Source organism: Leopardus geoffroyi, chromosome B2, assembly GCF_018350155.1.
Source record: "Leopardus geoffroyi isolate Oge1 chromosome B2, O.geoffroyi_Oge1_pat1.0, whole genome shotgun sequence".
Lineage (NCBI taxonomy): Eukaryota > Metazoa > Chordata > Mammalia > Carnivora > Felidae > Leopardus > Leopardus geoffroyi.
In genome coordinates, this window is record NC_059332.1 from 45,374,382 (window position 1) to 45,393,922 (window position 19,541).

At 36.6% G+C, this 19,541-nt stretch overlaps 1 protein-coding gene across 1 annotated transcript in view; it reads left to right on the forward strand.

The window, feature by feature from the left end:
- The first annotated feature begins 594 nt into the window (after positions 1 to 594).
- LOC123608473 (CD2 associated protein) overlaps positions 595 to 19,541 on the forward strand; it is a 136,562-nt gene continuing 117,615 nt past the window's right edge. The window contains exon 1 of the mRNA XM_045498474.1: positions 595 to 1,074. Within this exon, the coding sequence (XP_045354430.1) occupies positions 1,071 to 1,074 (4 nt within the window). The 5' untranslated portion in view covers positions 595 to 1,070. The remainder of the gene's footprint in view (positions 1,075 to 19,541) is intronic.

Genomic DNA, 19,541 nt, shown 5'->3' on the forward strand with positions numbered 1-19,541 from the left:
TCAGGTAAAGGGATTTCGACCTTGTAGTCAGCAGACAGAGGCTAAATGAACCAATCACTTATTTCTGTAAAACATGTTTTTTTGTGTGTGCCTAGGGTTTTGTTTTGGTTTGGTTTCCCGAAGAACAAACGCTTGTGATTCGTTAGGAACTTTGCGAGGTAAACTACGGGGGTCCCAGTAGCAACTGGGCCTCTGAAGGTTGAAAGCAAGAGGTCTCTGTCTCTCTGCCTCAGTTTCTGTCTATCGACGACTCTTTTCTGGGTAAGTCCCCCAGAGCCTGCTACTCTGCACCGAGCAACACCGACCGCATCGCTCCCGCGGAAAGTGGGGCAACACAGGCTCACTCTGCCTATGGGCAAAAACTTCGTATCCATCTGGGGCGACAAACCATACAAAACGGCCGTCCCAGCTGTGCCGAACTTCAAGGCGGAGGAGTAGCCACAGCTCTTCCGGATTCCTTCCTCTTCAGCCCACTGCACCTGGACGCGGGCGGCTCGCGACTCCCCGGCCCTGACGTCACCGCACCTGGCACCAGCTGGGGTGCCGGGTGGTGAGCCCGGCCGCGGAGGGGGCGGGGCAGGGAGAACGAGGGGGCTCTCGCGAGATTTCCTTCCTCCCGGGTGCAGCTCCCGGCACCTTCCCGGCCTCAGTCGGGTCTCAACCTCAGTCTTCGGTGTCGCGTTCTAGAACAGCGGTTGCTGAGGGGAACCGCGGGAGGCGGGCTCCGGGTTGGAGGCAGCGGCCAGGACGAACCGGCTAGTCCCACCTCTGCTGCGGGAGCGAACCGGGCTGGGAAAGCCGCCGTCTGGGCGGGCGGGGGAGGGCCCTCCCGCCGCGGCGGCTTTGGCGGAGGCCCGGCGCGAGGAGCCGCCGCCGTCTCCTGCTCGCGGGCCGCGCCGACGGGACTGTCCGGGGAACGCCGCGGGCGGATGGAGGCGCCACTTCGCCCCGCCTGAGCTCAGGAGGGAAGGAGCGCAGCGCGGGGCCCGCCTCCCGCCGCAAGTGCGGCCGCGCGATCGGCTGGAGGAGGAGCAGCGGGCGCCGGGCTTCTCCCCGCGGGAGCCCCCAGCATGGGTAAGAGACTCGAGGGCGCTTCCCGCCGCCCGACTGCACCTCCCCAATTCGGGCAGGCGGTTCCCCTTCTTCGTGTCCGCGGGGAGGAGACGGGGTCAGCCCCTTCGCAACCGCACCGCACCCTCCCCGTCGCCCCTCCTCGCCCTGCCTTCCACCTTGCTCTTCTCGCGGAGGAATTGGTTGGAGGGCTCATGGGTGCTTTCTCCTGCGCTCCCCTCCCCGCTTCATCCTGCTTTGGGGAAAGGTGAGGGGTTGGGGGGCGGGGGCACCGGCTCCCCTCTCCTCGCCCACTGCCCGGCTAACCTCGGGCCGAACTTCCCTCCCTGCCCCAGCCTTCTCTTTCCCTCCCCCATTCTGGTTGGATGGGGGAGGGTGATGGAAAAACTTGACAAAGTAGCACTTTTAGCTTCTTTATCTTCAGCGAGGCTTTGTATAGATCGGCCTTTTACTAGGTTTTCCGTTTGTTGTTGTTTCGAGAGGTAATTTTTCCCTCCGCTGAAACTTGCAAGGGATGCCTCAAGGACAGGGAAACTTGACTTATTTACTTTGTTTTCACGTAGGCAAGTGTATTGGCACTTAAATATTAAATCTCATCCTGAGGACTGGGTTAGGGGTTTGATGAGGTTTCAGTGTTGAACCCTTTGAGAAGCTGTTTCCTGTTTGGAGTTAGACTTCCTTGCGAGAGGAGAGAAAAGTACACGGCCTTATATGTTATTTACTGTGTGCTTTAAAGTTTTGTTAGAAGCTAGCAGAAGCAGACTGTGTTGCAGCCTAGTTTGAAAGGGAGTTTTGTTAAGTATAACAATTCTTTTGATAACAAATTTCGGTGTGGGGTAGGCACTCTCTCAATCCTTTAAAAATTAAAAGCAATTTAAAAGAAGTGTCTGTACTGTTATAAATGTGTGCCATTATAAAGTATACATTTGTGCCCCCAAAAAGCATAAGCATGTTCTATAAGAATAATCCCAATTTTGGATTTATAGAGTAAATCAGGAGGATTCTATCCTTTTTTTGTAGTTGAGAGTTGGTACTCTTCATATCAACACACTGTTAACCGAAATTAATAATTCATGTAACTAACAAATGATTTAGAAGCAGGACTACTGCTGATGTGGCACCTTCTGCCCACACATTGTTTTGTCGGAATGCTTTAAGCATAGTGTTTACAGGTCCTCCCTTAGCTCTTCTGTATTTTGCTACACTTTCTCCTTTTATGTTCTTTCAGGTAACTTTTGTACAGAAAGTGCTCTTAAACCTCCAAAGAGTAAAACCTTTGCTGTTTGGAACTTACAAATGAGATTATTTCCAATAAATTAGTTGAGTGTAACTGAGTTTTTGAGGGTTTATTCCTTTAAGCGTCAAATTATAAAACCACTGAAACCGATTTGGATGAAATTTATACTAAAATAGGTAATTCTTTTTTGTCTTAAATAGGGTGCAGAGTGTAATTAAACCTCTTGATGACCAAGGGTCATCATTTGTGACCATCAGTTACTGTGATGCCTTGAGGATCTGCTGGATTGTATACAGGACTTTTGATCAGATTCCTTTGCATTTTGAAGTTATTTAAATACATATTTTTCTGCTTTGCTATTGGATGTGCTTGTTACTGTGCCCTCTTCACCCTCAGTTCTCTAACTTTTCTACAAAAGTGGGAATCATATTCAAATATGTAATTCTGCATAAAGGAAAAATAAGTCTACCCTTAGTGTGTGAGATGTTCTCCTCAGGAAAATTAATGTCAGAACTTTGGCTTTGGAGTTACTAATTATCCAGAGACTTTTTCTTAGTGACTTCTCTGCTGTGTTCTGGTTAGGCAAGTTGCTGCATTATCTAGGTAAAGTGTGATATTTGTGTGCTTTCGACTACTCAGAATGTGTTTTGCAGGTTGATTACTTGGGGGCATTTGTAGTTAATTTTTAAAAGGTATTTGTTAGACATTTCCGTATGAACGTGTACTTTAAATTTATCAGTCATGTAAAAATTCATATTAAAGTTATCCAAATCATTTAAAAGGAGTTTCCTTTATAATATAAACCTCATTTGTTTGGTTTTGTTATCAGCAGTCTTTATTCCTTATGATTTAAGATGGTAGCTTAAAATACTCTATGTATTTTTATATATTATTTTACCTGATGTATCACAAAATGAAAAATCTCTGATTTCATTGTTTTGAAATAAATTGGATACGCATTAAGTGACGGTTCCTACCATCTGTACTATTTAGGTAGTATAGCTAGAGAATTAAAGAGCATGGCTCTCCGCTGGGACAGCTTAAGGTCAAATCCTGGCTCTTCCACCTTTTAGCTGTTGTAACTGAGCAAGTTACTTAACCTGTCTGTGCTTCAGTTTCTTACTCTAAAAATGGGGTAAAAATAACCTTGCAGATGGTAATGGGGATTGGATGAACTAATACTTGTAAAGTGTTTGGAACAGAGCCAGTGCTGATTCTTGTTATTTTCATTTTCAAATGATTTCCCTAATTCTTGTACCAGTTTATAAAGACAGTTCTCAATTTTTGACCTTTGTTAAAAGGTGCGTATTGCATTTAAAGGAAGAGTGAGATAAGATAGATGATTTTGTAGTAATGCAGAAATTAATTTTTTTCAGAAGTTTAATTTGGTGTAATACGTCTTTATAAAATTTATGTAGGAATTTACGGGTTTTTTTTTTCCAGTGTTGATTATACTTTGAAAAAGTCCATTATTGGGAGTAAGTTTAGTAGTTCAGGAGAAAGTATATGGGATGAATAGTAGGAGAGACTAGTAGTTTCTTTGAATTTTATGTTAAGCTTTTATGTGTTTAGTTTCTACATTTATTAAATATGGAAGAATACTTAACATAAAGAAATTTGAGGTATTCTCTGTGAAAGAATTTGGGGAGAGTTTAGAGAAATAGAAAGGTAAAACTTTACTTTTCTTACTCCAGAAGTACAGATCTGCATCTTAGAGGGGGAGTAAGACAGAAAGCAAGTGGCATAAAGTGTTAGTTACTATGTGTGAATTTTTATTTTTGAAAAATTAAGTGGATTTTAAGGATTGAATTTCTGTTACTTTTAGGTAAGGTTCTGAACTTCTTAGTTTAAATTATTTTTTTAAGGTCATATATGATTATTCAACATGTTTAAATAATGAGGCAGTTTTAATGGACGGGAATACGCAGTTGGTTTAGAGATGATAAATGCACTTTTATAATAGAGTGATTTATTTCCTTATTTTGTTGCGCTGTTTGGAGAAAATCTTGATTTATGCAGATAAGTAGTGGCAAATGGAAATTGCCTGCTAAAGGCTCACCTTTCAGTCTCAGGATTTACTTTAATTAAACTAATCCAGAGGATGAAATGGGAATATTAGAGCTTTTTTGTTTCGAAGTTCGATCACTAGCAAAACTAGTAATAAGTTGTATTCCTTAACTAGTAAGTACTTGTGATTAGATTTTTCTAAGTGTTTCAAACTTTTAATAGCTATAGTTCCAAAAAATCCCATTAAGGGTGGAAATTCACATTGATATTTTAAATTCACATTGATATTGATACTCACATTGTCATATATTTTCCTAAATTGGGGATTGGCAAAGTAAAACGATGTCACATTAACTTAATAAGATCTAAATTTTAAGGCATTTGAGTTAAAAACAAAGTTATAAAACATGAAGTGCATTCCACTTGCCAATCAAAAATAAATCCAAGTTTTTATTTACACGTAATCCAGATCTGTGATTTTTTTTTCCTCCTCTTATTTGTCACGGAATATCCTTCTCTATTAAATGTATTTTAATTGCAAATTGAGCCATGTGCTCTATCACATAAATAAAAGAAAGGATAAGAACCATATTATTATTTCAATAGATGCAGGAAAAGCATTTGACAAAGTACAACATCTATTCCTGATAAAAACTCTCAACAAAGCAGGTTTAGAGGGAACATACTTGAACGTAATAAAAGCCATCTATGAAAAACCACAGCTAACATTATCCTTAATGGGGAAACATTGAGAGCTTTTCCCCTAAGGTCAGGCACAAGACAAGGAAGGATGTCCACTCTCACCACTTTCATTCAGCATAGTACTAGAAATCATAGCCACAATAGTCACACAATGAAAAGAAATAAAAGGCATCCAGGTCTGTAAAAGTCACAGGATACAAAATCAATGTACAGAAATCTGTTGCATTTTTATATACCAGTAATGAAGCAGCAAAAAGAGAAAATAAGAAAACAGTCCCATTTATAATTACACCCAAAATAAAAAGATCCCTAGGAATGAACCTAACCAAAGAGATGAAAGACCTGTAGCCTGAAAACTATAAGAACCTAGTGAAAGAAATTGAAGATGACATAAAGAAATGGAAAGACATTTCACACTCATGGATTGGAAGAACAAATATTGTTAAATTGCCTGTACCCAAAGCAGTCTACACATTTAATACAATCCCTATCCAAATACCAACAGCATTTTTCACAGAATTAGAACAAACAGTCCTAAAGTATGTATGGAACTACAAAAGACCCTGAATAGCCAAAAGCAATCTTGAAAAGGAAAAGCAAAGCTCGAGTCATTACAATTTTGGGCTTCAAGTTATATTTTAAAGCTGTAATAATCAAAACAGTATGGTACTGGCACAAAAATAGACACGTAGATCACTGGAGCAGAATAGAAAATCCAGAAATAAATCTACAATTATATGGTCAATTAACCTTTGACAAAGAAGGAAAGGATATCCAGTAGGAAAAAGTCTCTTCAAATGGTGTTGGGAAAAGTGGACAGCAACCTGCAAAAAAATGAAACTGGACCACTTTCTCACACTATACACAGAAATAAATTCAGAATGGTTAAAAGACCTAAATGTGAGACCTAAAACCATAAAAATCCTAGAAAAGAACATAGGCAGTAACTTCTTTGACATTGGCCATAGCAAATTCTTCCCAGATATGTCTCCTGAGGCAAGAGAAACAAAAGCAAAACTAAACTGTTGGGGCTACATCAAAATAAAAAGCTTCTGCACAGCAAAGGAAACAGTTAACCAGACCTAAAGGCAGCCTAAGAATTGGAGAAGATATTTGCAAATAATATATCTGATAAAGGGTTAGTATCCAAAATATATAAAGAACTTCTACAACTCATCACCCCAAAAATGAATAATCCAGTTGACAAGTGGGCAGAAGACATGAATAGACATTTCTTCCAAAGAAGACATACAGATAGCCAGTAGGCACATGAACAGATTCTCACCATCACTTACGATCAGGTGAATGCAAATCAAAACTGCAGTGAGGTATCACCTCATACCTGTCAGAATGGCTAAAATCATCAACACAAGAAACAACAGGTGTTGGCAAGGATGTGGCGAAAAAGGAGCACTCGTGCACTGTTGGTGGGAATGCAAACTGGTGCAGTCACTCTGGAAAACAGTTCAAAAGGTTAAAAGTAGAACTATCTTATGATCCAGCATTTGTACTATTAGGTGTTTACCCAGAGAATACAAGAATACTAATTCAAAGGGATGCATGCACCCTATGTTTATAGCAGCATTATTCATAATAGCCAGGATGTGGATACAGCCCAAATGTCCATTAGCTGATGAATGGATAAAGAAGATGTGGTGTGTGTATATGTGTGTGCGTGTGTGTACACATATGTGTGGAATATTATAATGGAATATTATTAAGCCGTAAAAAGATGAAATCTTGCCATTTGCAGTGACATGGATAGAGCTACAGAGTATAATGCTAAGTGAAATAAGTCAGAGAAAGACAAAAACCATATGATTTCACTCATATATGGCATTTAAGAAACAAATAAGCAAAGGGAAAAAATAAGAGGGACAAAGCAAGAAACAGACTCTTAATTATAGAGAACAAACTGATGGTTGCCAGAGGGGAGGTGGGTAGGGATGGGTGAAATAGGCTATGGGGATTAAAGAAACACACTTGTTATGATGAACACCAGACATTGTATGGAAGTGTTGAATCACTGTATTGTACACCTGAAACATATGATACTGTTAACTAACTAGAATTAAAATAAAAACATAAAATGTATTTTAAGTATGGTAAATGTTTAATTTTCTCGTGCATATGAAAAGTGCTGTCATGGGAAGGGCTTGAATGTAGGCAAAGAAGGGTGTAATGATTCTTGATTCGGGTGAGAAGAGAACAAAGCTGCAGTTCTGCTTCCTAGGTAAACTGGTGAAGCAAGGTATTAAAGATCTGAAATTGTTCAGTTTGTGTTCAGAAGAGAAAGGGCAAATAAAATCTAATACGTTGTTGTGATTGAAATTAGGCAGATTAGGTAATTGTTATGATGGATCTGTGACTTGCTTATCTGTAGGATTTGATATCTAACTACTAGGTAGATTGACCTAAATCAAGATATATAGGTCTTTCTACATGGAAGAGAGGCCAAAATACTGGTGTGGGGAATCTGGATAGAGATCCATAAACGTCTGTAGTCAGCCTGTCGGCATGAGCGATATGTAAAAGGCGGTGTGTATAGATAAATAGAGTGGCCCAGCTTGGTGTGGGAGTGGGATGTTGGTTGGTAGCAGGCACTAGGTAGAGGTTCAGACTGACATCTTGTGGGAAAAGGGAGGAAATGGGGTTTGGCAGTAGTCTTTGAAGTCCTAGCCACAGGGAAACAAAATCAGATAGCGTCTAGATTTTTATGAGAGACAAGGCAGGGATTTTTTTCCCAGGAACAAAACCAAACTTGGTTATTGGAATTGTGTAGGATGAGCCAAGCAGTAATACTGAGCTCCTAAGCTATAGATGTTATATGTTTTCTGTCTTGAGAGTATATTAGTAGCCTGCATTAGTTCCTGGATCTGTAAGTGGCCTTGGATAATGGGGTGATGTGAGATTCTCTATCTAAATACTTGAGAGAATATTTCCTGGTCACAGTCTTTCTCTTTACTTGGTCTTCTTGGTCTTCTTTCTCTTTACTTGGTCCTAGGGATTTGATGTATCTGCCTTTTCTTTGCTGTTTTTCACCCCAATGCAAAGCAGATAACAGTTTCAGTTTACCCTTCTGTTTCAGAAACAAGAACACAATCCTTAACAAGTTGAGTAGTTGTAACTACCAATATGTAATATTAAACAGGCAAGTAAGAAGAAATTTGAAAGTACCACTAATTATTGGTTTCTTGGTTTCTTTCACTGAATTAAAGTTAGGCTATTTATTAGAAAGACTTGTTTGTTTGTTTTTGGTATTGATTTTTGTTTGATTTGTAGCCCTTTTCACTGCTCCCACCATACTCTCCCTCCCTTTCCTCCCGCTTTTTTTAAGTTAATGTTAGATGTTTAGACACAGAGTCATTTATTACCATTGTTAGGCAGATAAAATTCCTTTCATAATACTACTAGGGCTTCTCTGACCCAAGACTGTGTTATAATACAGTTGACCCTTGAACACCTCTGGTAAGGGGTACTGAGCGCCCCCCCCATCTCTAAAGTTGAAAATTGAGTATAACTTTGACTCCCCCAAAACGTAGCTAATAGCCTACTTTTGGCCAGAAGCCTTACCGATAAACAGTGGATTAACACATATTTTGTATGTTACATGTATTATTTACTGTAGTCTTACAATAAAGTAAGCCAGAGAAAGAAAGTCAAATGTGGGGGCACCTGGCTGGCTCAGTTGGTAGAGCATGTGACTCTTGATCTTGGGGTCATGAGTTCAAGCTACACTTTGGGTTAGAGCTTATTTAAAAAAGAAGGGAGAGAGAATACATTTGCAATATTATAGTGTATTTATTAAAAAAAAAAAAAAAGAAAAGAAAAGAAAAGAAACTCTGTGTAAATGGACCTGAGTAGTTCAAACCTGTTTTCAAGAGTCTATTTTACTTTGTTTTTCAGTCAGAACTCTGGTTTTAGCTCCAAGTGAAGTAGGCATTTTGGACTAAATTTGACATTGTTTCTTTTTTGTATTTTGGATTTTTGTTTGTTTCTGAAGGTCTCAGGTATCTGGATGTTCTGCTTTCTTAACTGGTTTCTTCAATCGAAAGTATATTTACTAGTTTTTTGCACTTAGGGAAACTTTTACTCTAAAAAGAAACTGCTTTTTAAAAAATTCATTGTTCTAAATTGAGATCCAGCTTAAGATGTTGATCTGTTACAGATATGGCAGTGTTATAGATGCTTTCTTTGCTAGAACCTATTTATACTGTGTCAGTCCTTTTCAGTACCTCTAGGAGACTTGGATTTTATAATCTTTCACAATTTGTATCTGTTCTTAAATTTCCCATCATGATCCCATTCTCTTTCTCAATTTACAAAGACAGAGATGACTCATATGGGATCCTAAATTCTAGTATCTGTTTTAGTGTCATGTAGCTCAGGTTCTTTTTAATGATTCGGTGTCCCGGTAATTAATTCCAAGAGAGTGACTGTGTGGCATCTCATCACTGGGAGTTTCTAGTAGGAAGATACTTTAGTATGGTAACAGTAACAAGTAGTTACCACCAACATTAAGAGACATGCTGTGTTGCAAGGTCTTATGGTCAAGGAAAGGAGCTGTATGTGAAAGCTTAATCAAGAAGTATTTGCCTTAATGTGAGGATTGTAATTGATGTCATGCGATGCACTAGGGAGAGTAGGACAGATATATATTTTGGTGCCTCAGGTAGTTTATAGCAGTGTTACGGATTGGGCATATTATTAGAATCCCCTAGACTAAAAAAAAAAAAAAAAGAAAAAAAATTCATAGCCTCTGGAGATTCTAACATAAATAAATGCTCCTGCCTCTTCCTCCCTCCTGGTTGATGAGTGTCATGAATGTTTTGAGATGGCTTATAATGTTATGATAGGAATAAGACTTAACATAATAGGAATAAAATTTAACATGTGAATCATTACAAATCTAAACAGGAGAAGTAGTGTAGTTCGTTAAGATGTATTCCGATGTCAGAAATGTTAAAACGTAAATAGAGAAGCATAAGGAAGATCAGTTGGAAGGCAAGTGGGATTTGTTCATCTCTCATTAGTTTGACCAGTGACATAGTAAGGACTTGGCAGTAGCCAAGCTAATTTTTTTTTTTCTACTCCTGGTGCTGAGTCTTCAGAGTGAAGCATGTCTTCATTTTAACTGATACCTTTAAGATTCTTTTACTTGAAAAATTAAAACTGCCTTAACATTGTTAGTATCTATCAGTGCCCTAGTACTGAGGCCCGAAATTTACTATGAGTGAAATTTCTAGAGCATTTATCATGATTATTGTAATAATCAAGTGCCAAATTGTTTGCTTGGATTTTAAGTGTAGAAGTTAGTATATTTGTAAAATTGAGACCTATAGTCTTGGCTAGAGTATAATGTTTTCAGGAAACATTGAAGTTGATCTTTCAAATGTATTCTCTCCTACATGCCTTTTTTTTTTTTTTCCTTATTCTTTAGAGTAGAAACAACAAACTTCAAGTTATTTAGCAATGTGTTCTCCTAATATCAAAGTTTTGTTAGATTTCAAAATTCCTTCTCTGCTGCAGCAGGTTTCCCTCTTTTCATTTTGCCTTACTGTTTTGGAGTGTGTGTGTGTGTGTGTGTAAATAAGATGGAGACTCCATTTTTACTTAACTATTAGTTAGACCATTCTTAGCAAACACATTATATGAAGCAGTTAAAAAAATTTGCCTTAAATGATGAAAATAAAAGTTTAGAATTTTCAGAATGAATGTCAAATGGAAGCGTAAAGGTGATATTTTAGATCCCAAGGTAACCCCTTTCCCATAAACATTTCCTGAATTTCTTATATTCTTTATATTTTATAAAACCCAATTGAATTTATAGCTAGAACGTCATAGTTTAAAGCCTGAATAAAAACTCCTTTGCTATTTTCTTCATTTCATATGTAATGAATGACCATACTTGCCTCATCACTTTTATTTTACTAAAAAAATTTATCACCTTTAATAACTGGCAGAAAATTATGAGTCTGCTGTGTATCCACTAAATCTATGATTCAGCAATACTTTAATTTGGAATAAAGGGGAGAGGGATCCAGCCAGTCTAAAGAATAATACAAATTTAAGTATGGTATATTGAAGTATGTCCATCTAAACCAGACTAACAAAATCTGACTAGTGGAGCTACTGTTTCAAGTTGGTATGAGGTCTAACTTGTCTTTTAGAAATAAACCCTTTAGGGGTGCCTGGCTGGCTCAGTTGGTGGTGTGCAATTATTGATCTCCAGTGAGTATGAGCCCCACTGTTGGGTATAGAGATTACTTAAAATCTTAAAAAAAAAACAAAAAAACAAAAAATCTCTCTTTAATCCTTTCTATATGACTCATTTTAATAGAGAAATCAGAAATGTCAGGTATTAAGCATCTTGTCAGGTGGGCATCTGTGTTGCATTGATGTTACATTCTCCTAGTAAATAAAGGGAAGATTATCTGTTTTGTAAATCAGAGACATTTCTATATGAGTCTTCACATGTTAAACAAATGTAGGCATAAAGGCTTAATTTGCTCAAAATTTGTTTAAAATAACTTGAACAGGGCACCTGGGTGGCTCAGTTGGTGGAGCGTTCAACTCTTGATTTTGGCTCAGGATCCCAGGGTTGTGGGATCAAGCCCCACCTTGGGCTCCATGCTGAGTATGGAGCCTGCTTAAGATTCTCTGTCTCTCCCCTGTCCCTCTTCTCTGCTTGCACACTCTCTCTCTAAACATAAATAAAATAACTTGGACAGTGTTGATTGAACTATAAAATTATACCATCTTAAATGAGTGTTGTGAAGCAAGTGTACATACGTTCTTTGAGGCATACTAACCTGATAAATTACATATATAATTAAAAGTTTCCTAATGTGTTAAAAAATAAAGAGGAACAGATGAAATTAATTTTAATATTTTGGCTATGTTGGCTTAAGGTAAATAGTTATTTCAGTATATATTCAGTATAAAAAGTTATTAATGAGATAGTTTACATTTTTTTCCTGTCTTTGAGATCTGTTGTGTATTTTACATTAATATAACACGTTAATTTGGATTAGCCACAATTCAAGTGCCCAGTAGTCTCATGTGTCAGGTGTTATCAGCTGAACAGTACAGTTTTAGGATGTAAGCCTTTAGGTTTGTTGTGAATCTAATGAAAGTATAAAAATATTTTAAAATTATTATACAATTACAAATTATCACATAAGGAATTGTACTCTTTTAGAGTTTCTTAATGATAAACCACTTTTGGTCTTACCTGATTAATTTTATATTAGATATGAGTGATAATCTGTTGTAATTAGATAACAAATATATTTTCTCATGGAAAAAAGACTTAGTTTAGTAGATTGCATGTAATAGGCCTGAAGTTTGTTTTATTCTGCTTTCTTTTGTTTTGTTTTTAATTTTTTTGATGTTTATTTTTGAGAGAGACAGAGCATTAATGGGGGAGGAGCAGAGAGAGTGGGAGACATGGAATCCAAAACAGGCTCCAGGCTCTGAGCTGTCAGCACAGAGCCCGACGCAGGCTCTAACTCAGGAGCCATGAGATCATGACCTGAGCCGAAGTCGGACACCCAACTGACTGAGCCACCCAGGGGCCCCTCATTCTGCTTTCTAAATGAAATACGGTTTTTGGCACTTGGCCTACTGGTATAATAGAGAAATTGAAGCTTTGCAGCCACATTTGGATTGTTATTTGAAAGTATAGTTTGGCCTAGTAATTAGCAGTTCTTTCATTTTATAATGCTTAACTTTGGAGATAAGATTTAAGAGTGGTATTTCACAAATACATGAATACTGTTGGTCAAGACCATGAAAGAATAACAGAAATAATAATTGGTGATATAATATGTTCCCAGTTGATATGGGAATACATGTCAGGAGCCTGATCAGTTTTAAACATGTAAAATTTTGCATGAACCTTTGTAATGGAATTGTTTTTGGTACAGGATCTATATTTTTTATTGGATTTTCAGTGCATTCTGAAAAAAGTTCTCAAGGAGACTCTTAAATGGCTATTCTATGATTTCTTTTCCACCTTTTAACATTTCTGGTTCTTTGTAATCAGTGCTATCCCACACTAATTGCTTTTGCCCAGAACAATAATAATTATAATTCTGTCTTGTCAGTAAATACTTTGGTTTAAATTAGATATTTTTTGAGGTCTTGTATACCAGCACTGACAGAAGCGTTCAAAATAAAAAGGTGGACAAGATCCTTGCCCTGGGTTGTTTAACAATTAATGGGGAGATTGCAGTATATTGTAATGGCTGTTAACATTTAGTGAATATTTATTAAGTACTTCTGTTTAAGGCATGGTTTTAAGCACTTTACAAGCATTATTTAATTTAATTCTCACAACAAATCTATATGTTTTTGGGTTCTGTTATTTTTCTCATTCTGTAGATTAGGAAAGAAGCATAGAAGTAGTAGGTAATTACTACTGAATCCAGGCAAGTGTCTGTATTCCAGTGCTTGTGCTACTCTTAACCACTAAAAAATGTGGAACTAATTCCTAACTCTTCCTCTGAGAGGTGTCTTTAGGGTTATAGATAACAGGCATTTAGATCTTCCATATCCTGCCCTACTTTTTTTTTTTTTTTAATCCTCCATTCTTAACACATTGTGACTGACTTTGTAATTTCCTTATTTACATGTTTATTGCTTACTTACCTTTTTAGAATGTAAATAATAGGGTGTACAAAGTTTTGGAATATAAATTCCAGGAGTGCAGAGCTGCTACTTTTTTTTTTTTTTTTTTTAATTTTCTTTCTTCATTAGATGTATTCAGGTACCTGGAACAAATGGGAACCTTCCAGTAGCAGCCCCTCAAATATTTGCTGAATGAGTATGGAGTATCATTATATTTGTGTTGAAAGAATAATTTAAAAATCTAGGCAATTTAGTATTTTCCATTTCAGTGCTACAAATAGCTATGTACATTTGATATATCAGGCACTGTGATAGGGCTTGGGAATACAAAGATAAGTGAAACAAAGTCCCTGCTCTCAACCCTGGCCAGATAATGTTTTTTTGGTAGCTTGAAGGTAACACCTCTTTGAATATATGAATTTAAGTTATTTTTTAATGCACGTATTTACTTTTGGTGTATGCTTGGAAACATGGAGAAATTCAAATGATAACTTTAGATTTTTTCATGATTCTGATTATTCTTATAGGTTCTTGCAGTTGTTTACATAACTTCATTACATTTTTAAAGTCTTGAGAGTGAAATTGTCTTTTATAGCAATTTTCCATTTTTTGGTAAGCTAAAATTTCTTTTTAACTGGTATATTGGCTAATTATTAGCATTTAAGGAATGCTTTGAATGCTTTAAATGCTAGGCATTTTATCCAGTATTTAATTTCCATTGGAACGTTCTGGGATTAAACATCATTGTTTCCATTTTCCAAAATCAGAAATTGAAGTTAAAGAGATTGTTACTCACCCAAGGTCAGAGACAGGATGTGGAGAAGGCTGGCGTGAACTTGCATTGTTCTGATTTTAAAGCATGTCCTCTTAATTATTTCTTAAAACATTGAGGGAGAAAATTGAGCTACACAGCGCAAGTGATGCGGATTGAAATGACTATTCCAATGTGGTGTAAGAAAACAAATTTAAATATTTATTACCCTAAAATTGTGGATTGGTATTATCCACATGTATTTGGTATTTGGTACATGTATTTGGGTAACTATTTTCTCTTAAAAGATTTTAAATTTCAGCTGTGTGTTACACTTTGGTCTTTTACTTATGTATCCAGTAGATTATCATAAGATTTTTTGATGAATTCTATAAAACTTTATGACAAATACATGGTATGTTTTTAATGTGGCTTGAAATGTGCCTGAAACTAATTTCTACTGTTTTTTCAAAATTAATAGTGGAAATAAAAATCTGAATGAGGACTATATAAACAATTATTTTTATTTACTTATTTATTTTTATTTTAGAGAGAGAGTGCATGTATGTGCAAGTGAAGGAGAGGGGCAGAGGAGGAAAGAGAGAATCTTAAGCAGGCTGCACTTAGTGTTGAGCCTTTCATTAGCCTTGATCTCAGGAGCTTGAGATCATGACCTAAGGGGAAATCAAGAGTTGGGTACTTAACCAACTGAGCCACCCAGATGCCCCTAGATGAGGAATATTTAATAGAATTTTCCACCTTGTTTGCTTTTCAGATGTATTTTGTATATTTGTTCTTAGGAGGCATTAATTACATGTGCATGGTAATATTTTTGCTTTGAACTAAGTCTTTATGTGATTAAAATCCTTTTGTTTTTTAAACTTAGATTATTTTTGTAGGTATTTGTCACCTATGGATCTGACTTAGTGATATTAAAAGGAATGTAATACTGTGTAAAAATTTTCTTATACTACATACTCTATTCTCTGAATACTCTGAATAAGAGCACTTGGTACTATGCAGACTTTTGCACTCTATTTGAAATACAAAAAGGAGGGTTGCATTTTGTGTATGATATCTTTAGATTAGGCACAAATCACTACCAGTGATTTACTTATTTCTGTTGAAAGTAAAGCATGTTTATCAGTTCTCTTTTAATTTGAGGAGAGCACAGAAATTCTGATATTATATGGCTAAAAGGACTTTAGGGCTTACCGTGCTTTTCATTACTATTTTGACTGGGTAACTTTAGGGAACCTGAATAATGAAATGTCAAGTAACATTAAGCAATGCTCATCAAAGTTGCATTTCTCCATTTATGTAAAAATAGCCCTGGAAATAAGTTCCTGGTAAAGATTTTTGGTTTTGGCAAGAAATATTTATTACTGAAAATAAAAAGTAAAAATATTTTTTATTTTTATTTAAAAAAATTTTTCAAAATGTTTATTTTTGAGAGAGGGGGGAGGGGGGAGGGACAGAGGGAGGGAGACACAGAATCCTAAACAGGCTCCAGGCTCTGCACTGTCAGCACAGACCCTGATGTGGGGTTTGAACTCATGAACTGTGAGATCATAACCTGAGCTGAAGTCGGATGCTTAACTGACTGAGCCACCCTGGGGCCCCCAAAAAATATTTTTTATTTTTTATCTTAATTATTTAAATAAGAGGTATAAAGTATTTCTATCATATTACTGCTTCTTTGGAGTAAAGCTTATAATTGTTTCTGAATTTACAGTGGAATTTTTTTTTTTTGTTAATATCTGTACAACTTCTTGTATTTTGTCCTTTGCTATAGTAAACAAAGGTTAAAGCTCAAATGTATAATATAACCAGTGATGTGACATAGAGTATACTTAATTTGACAGACCTAATTAGATATTGTAATATTTATCTATACTGTATTGATCAGAACCAAAGTACATATTCCCTAGTGAATGCCCATACAGTTCAAACCTGTTTAGAATTTGTATAAATTGTTTATATTATTTTTTTATGAAGTGACTTTTCATTATCAGAAGAATAAATATTAGGGCAGAATAGTTGGCAAACTTATAATATTACCATCAATATTTTGTGTATAATTTTTTAAAAATTCTGGATTTTAAGATTTTTAACTTTGATTTTCAGGCATTCTTTTGTTTTTAAAAAATCACTATTTTTATTTATTTATTTTTTAAATCACTATTAGAAGATAAAATTGTAGACTCCTTAAAAAATACTACCAGTAAACACTGCCCCTACCTGCAGCCAAGTTGTTAAGGGGAAAAAAAAAATTTATATATATATATATATTCTTAAATTCTTAGTGGCTGTACTTCATTTTAAATACTACAGTTTTGCTTGTTTTTCAATCTTGGTTGTATTATTTTTCTTTTTGGTTCTTTCAAATGCCTTTAATTCTTTGGTTTGCTGCAGATATTATTCCTAGTTTCCAATTTGCTTGCTTTAAATTTTGATTGTTTTGTTTGCTCTAAGTTTAGAAATGTCTCCTCACCAGTTTTGATACTTCCATTTCCTTCCCTCCCTCCTTTGCATTCCTCTTCCTCCTTCCTTCTTCTGTGTGTGTATGTGTGAAAGAATTCTGTTGTTGTTTTTTTTTCAAAGTTTATTTATTTTGAGAGAAAGAGTGCACTCACATGCACAGGGGAGGGGTAGAGAGAGAGGAAGAGAGAATCTCTAGCAGGCTCTATGCTCAGTGCAGAGCCTGATGCAGAGCTGGAGCTCAGGAACCATGAGGTCATGACCTGAGAGGAAATAAAGAGTTGGCACCCAGGCACCCTGTTTTTTTCTTTTTTTTTTTTTTTTAGTATAAGTTTTTAGTAATATTTACACCTGACGTGGGGCTTAAACCTATAACCCTGAGATCAAGAGTTACACCTCTTGGGGAAAAAAAAAAAATAAGAGTTATACCTCTTGGGGCACCTGTATTGCTCAGTTGGTTAAGCGTCTGACTCTTGGTTTTGGCTCAGGTCGTGATCTCATGGTTCATGAGTTTGATCCCTGCATCAGGGTTTGCTATGACAGCACAGATCCCGCTTGGGATTTTCTCCCCCCGCCCCGCCCATTTCAAAATAAATAAATAAACTTAAAAAAAATAAGAGTTACATGTTCTGAGTGAGCTAGCCAGGTGCCCTGAGGTGTTTTTTGTTTTTGTTTTTGTTTTTTTAATAACTCAACTGGAACCCACCAGATATGGTATGAAATGAAAATATGTATATTGCATATTTCCCCTTATATGGAGCTTTCAACCTTAGTAGTTTTGGGCCAGAAGTCAATTTGTTGTGAAGGGCTGTCCTGTGCATTGATGGGTACTTAGTGGTATCCCTTGCCCCTAACCATGAGATGCCAGTAGCATTGCCTGAGCCATAACCAAAAGTGTCTCCAGACTTTGCCAGCTGTTGGGCAAATTCATCTTGGTTGAGAATCATTGCCCTAATATAGATTAGTTTTGAACTTGCATGTTATAAATCTAGTTATCCTGAGAGAAACTGAATTGGTAATTTAGCCCCAAGGCTTAAGTTTTCTAGGGCAAAGCTTGAGCTTAAGACCTCATGTTAGAAGCTTTTTACTGCGACAAGAGGGATTGAGTTCACACAAATTACAGTAAGACTGAAGTTTGTTGAATGCTATTTAGAACCTGTGGATCATGTGGTATTTTATCTATATGATAAGTGAGATTTTCCAAGACATTCATTTATTAATTATTATTAAAAAACTTTTTAAATGTTTATTTATTTTTGAGAGAGAGAGAGAGAGAGTGTGGGTGTGCATGAGCAGGGGAGGGGCAGAGAGAGAGGGAGACATAGAATCTGAGTTGTCAGCACAGAGCCTGACGTGGGGCTTGAACTCATGAGCCGTGAGATCGTGACCTGAGCTGAAATCAGATGCTTAACCGACTGAGCCACCCAGGAGCCCCTATTATTGTTTTTAGAGTAAGCGTTATGCCCATTGTGGGGCTTGAACTTATGACCCTGAGAGCAAGAGTTGTACGCTCTACTCACTGAACCAGCCAGGTGCCCCAGATTTTCCAAGATTAAACCTCTATCCCCTGCTTATTGTGGTGGCTAATTATGTATTTGAATTCCCTGTATTGGCATTTTATACAGAAACTTATGTGTTTGAGATGGTACATTTGTGGGTGCAAATTTTGGTCTTAATATCATTTAAATTGTGTTTAAATAATAAGTTATGAATAAATAATGAATACATTATTTTAGTGAATAAATTATTTTAAGATAGTGAAGTTTTGTAAATCATCTGTTTTGGAGAACTGTTTTTGAGGACATTTTTTAGGCTACTTTCAGATTTTATTCCTGGATTATGAAGCTGTTGATTTTTTTTTAATCCCCTGAGTAATTTGTGTGTGTGTGTGTGTGTGTGTGTGTGTGTGTGTGTGTGTGTGTTTAATAAAAATTTATCCATGTAAGTGAGATTTTTAGGCTTGCAACTCTGTTTATTTATTTATTTTTTTAGGCTTGGAACTTTATAGCCTAACGAAGAACCAGCCTAGTGTCGTAGGTTCTCACATGCCTCTGGGCCTCTGTGTCTGGCCCCAACTCTGCAGCATCTCTTTCTAGAGTGTTGAATTGACAAATCTCTTTGTGTATTCTGTAATCTCTTGTGGCTCCAATTTATTTTTCATTGCTCATCCTGATAGGCTTCGTTGAGGTATTTAATCTTTTGAGATGTTTTAGAAGTGGATAGCTGGGTGAGCTAATCAACCATACAAGTGCTACTGTTTTTCATTGGTTAGTTAAATAATCATAACTTAAGTCTTTGGGGTTAGGATGGCTCTTTATATATTGGCAAAAGTATCCCCAAAGATCTAAGATGAATTTATTTTGAATTTTACTGACATTAGGAGGATATGGTTTATTTAGCTCTGATAAATGAGAAGTTAGTGTTTTTGGTTGTATTTTGATTATTTGAAAAAATTAAAAATAGAATGCTACTTTAACATGTATAAAAAGAACTTTCACAACAAACTAATTTTTAAGCAATAAGTGAATTTATTGGAAAAGATGTGAACTGTTGAAAGTTTGACTTTTGAGTAGAGACTTTGTTAAAGTGGATAAAATATTTGAAAGTCAACTCTGTAATTCTGCAAGATGGCACAAATAATTTAGAGTATACAACATAATT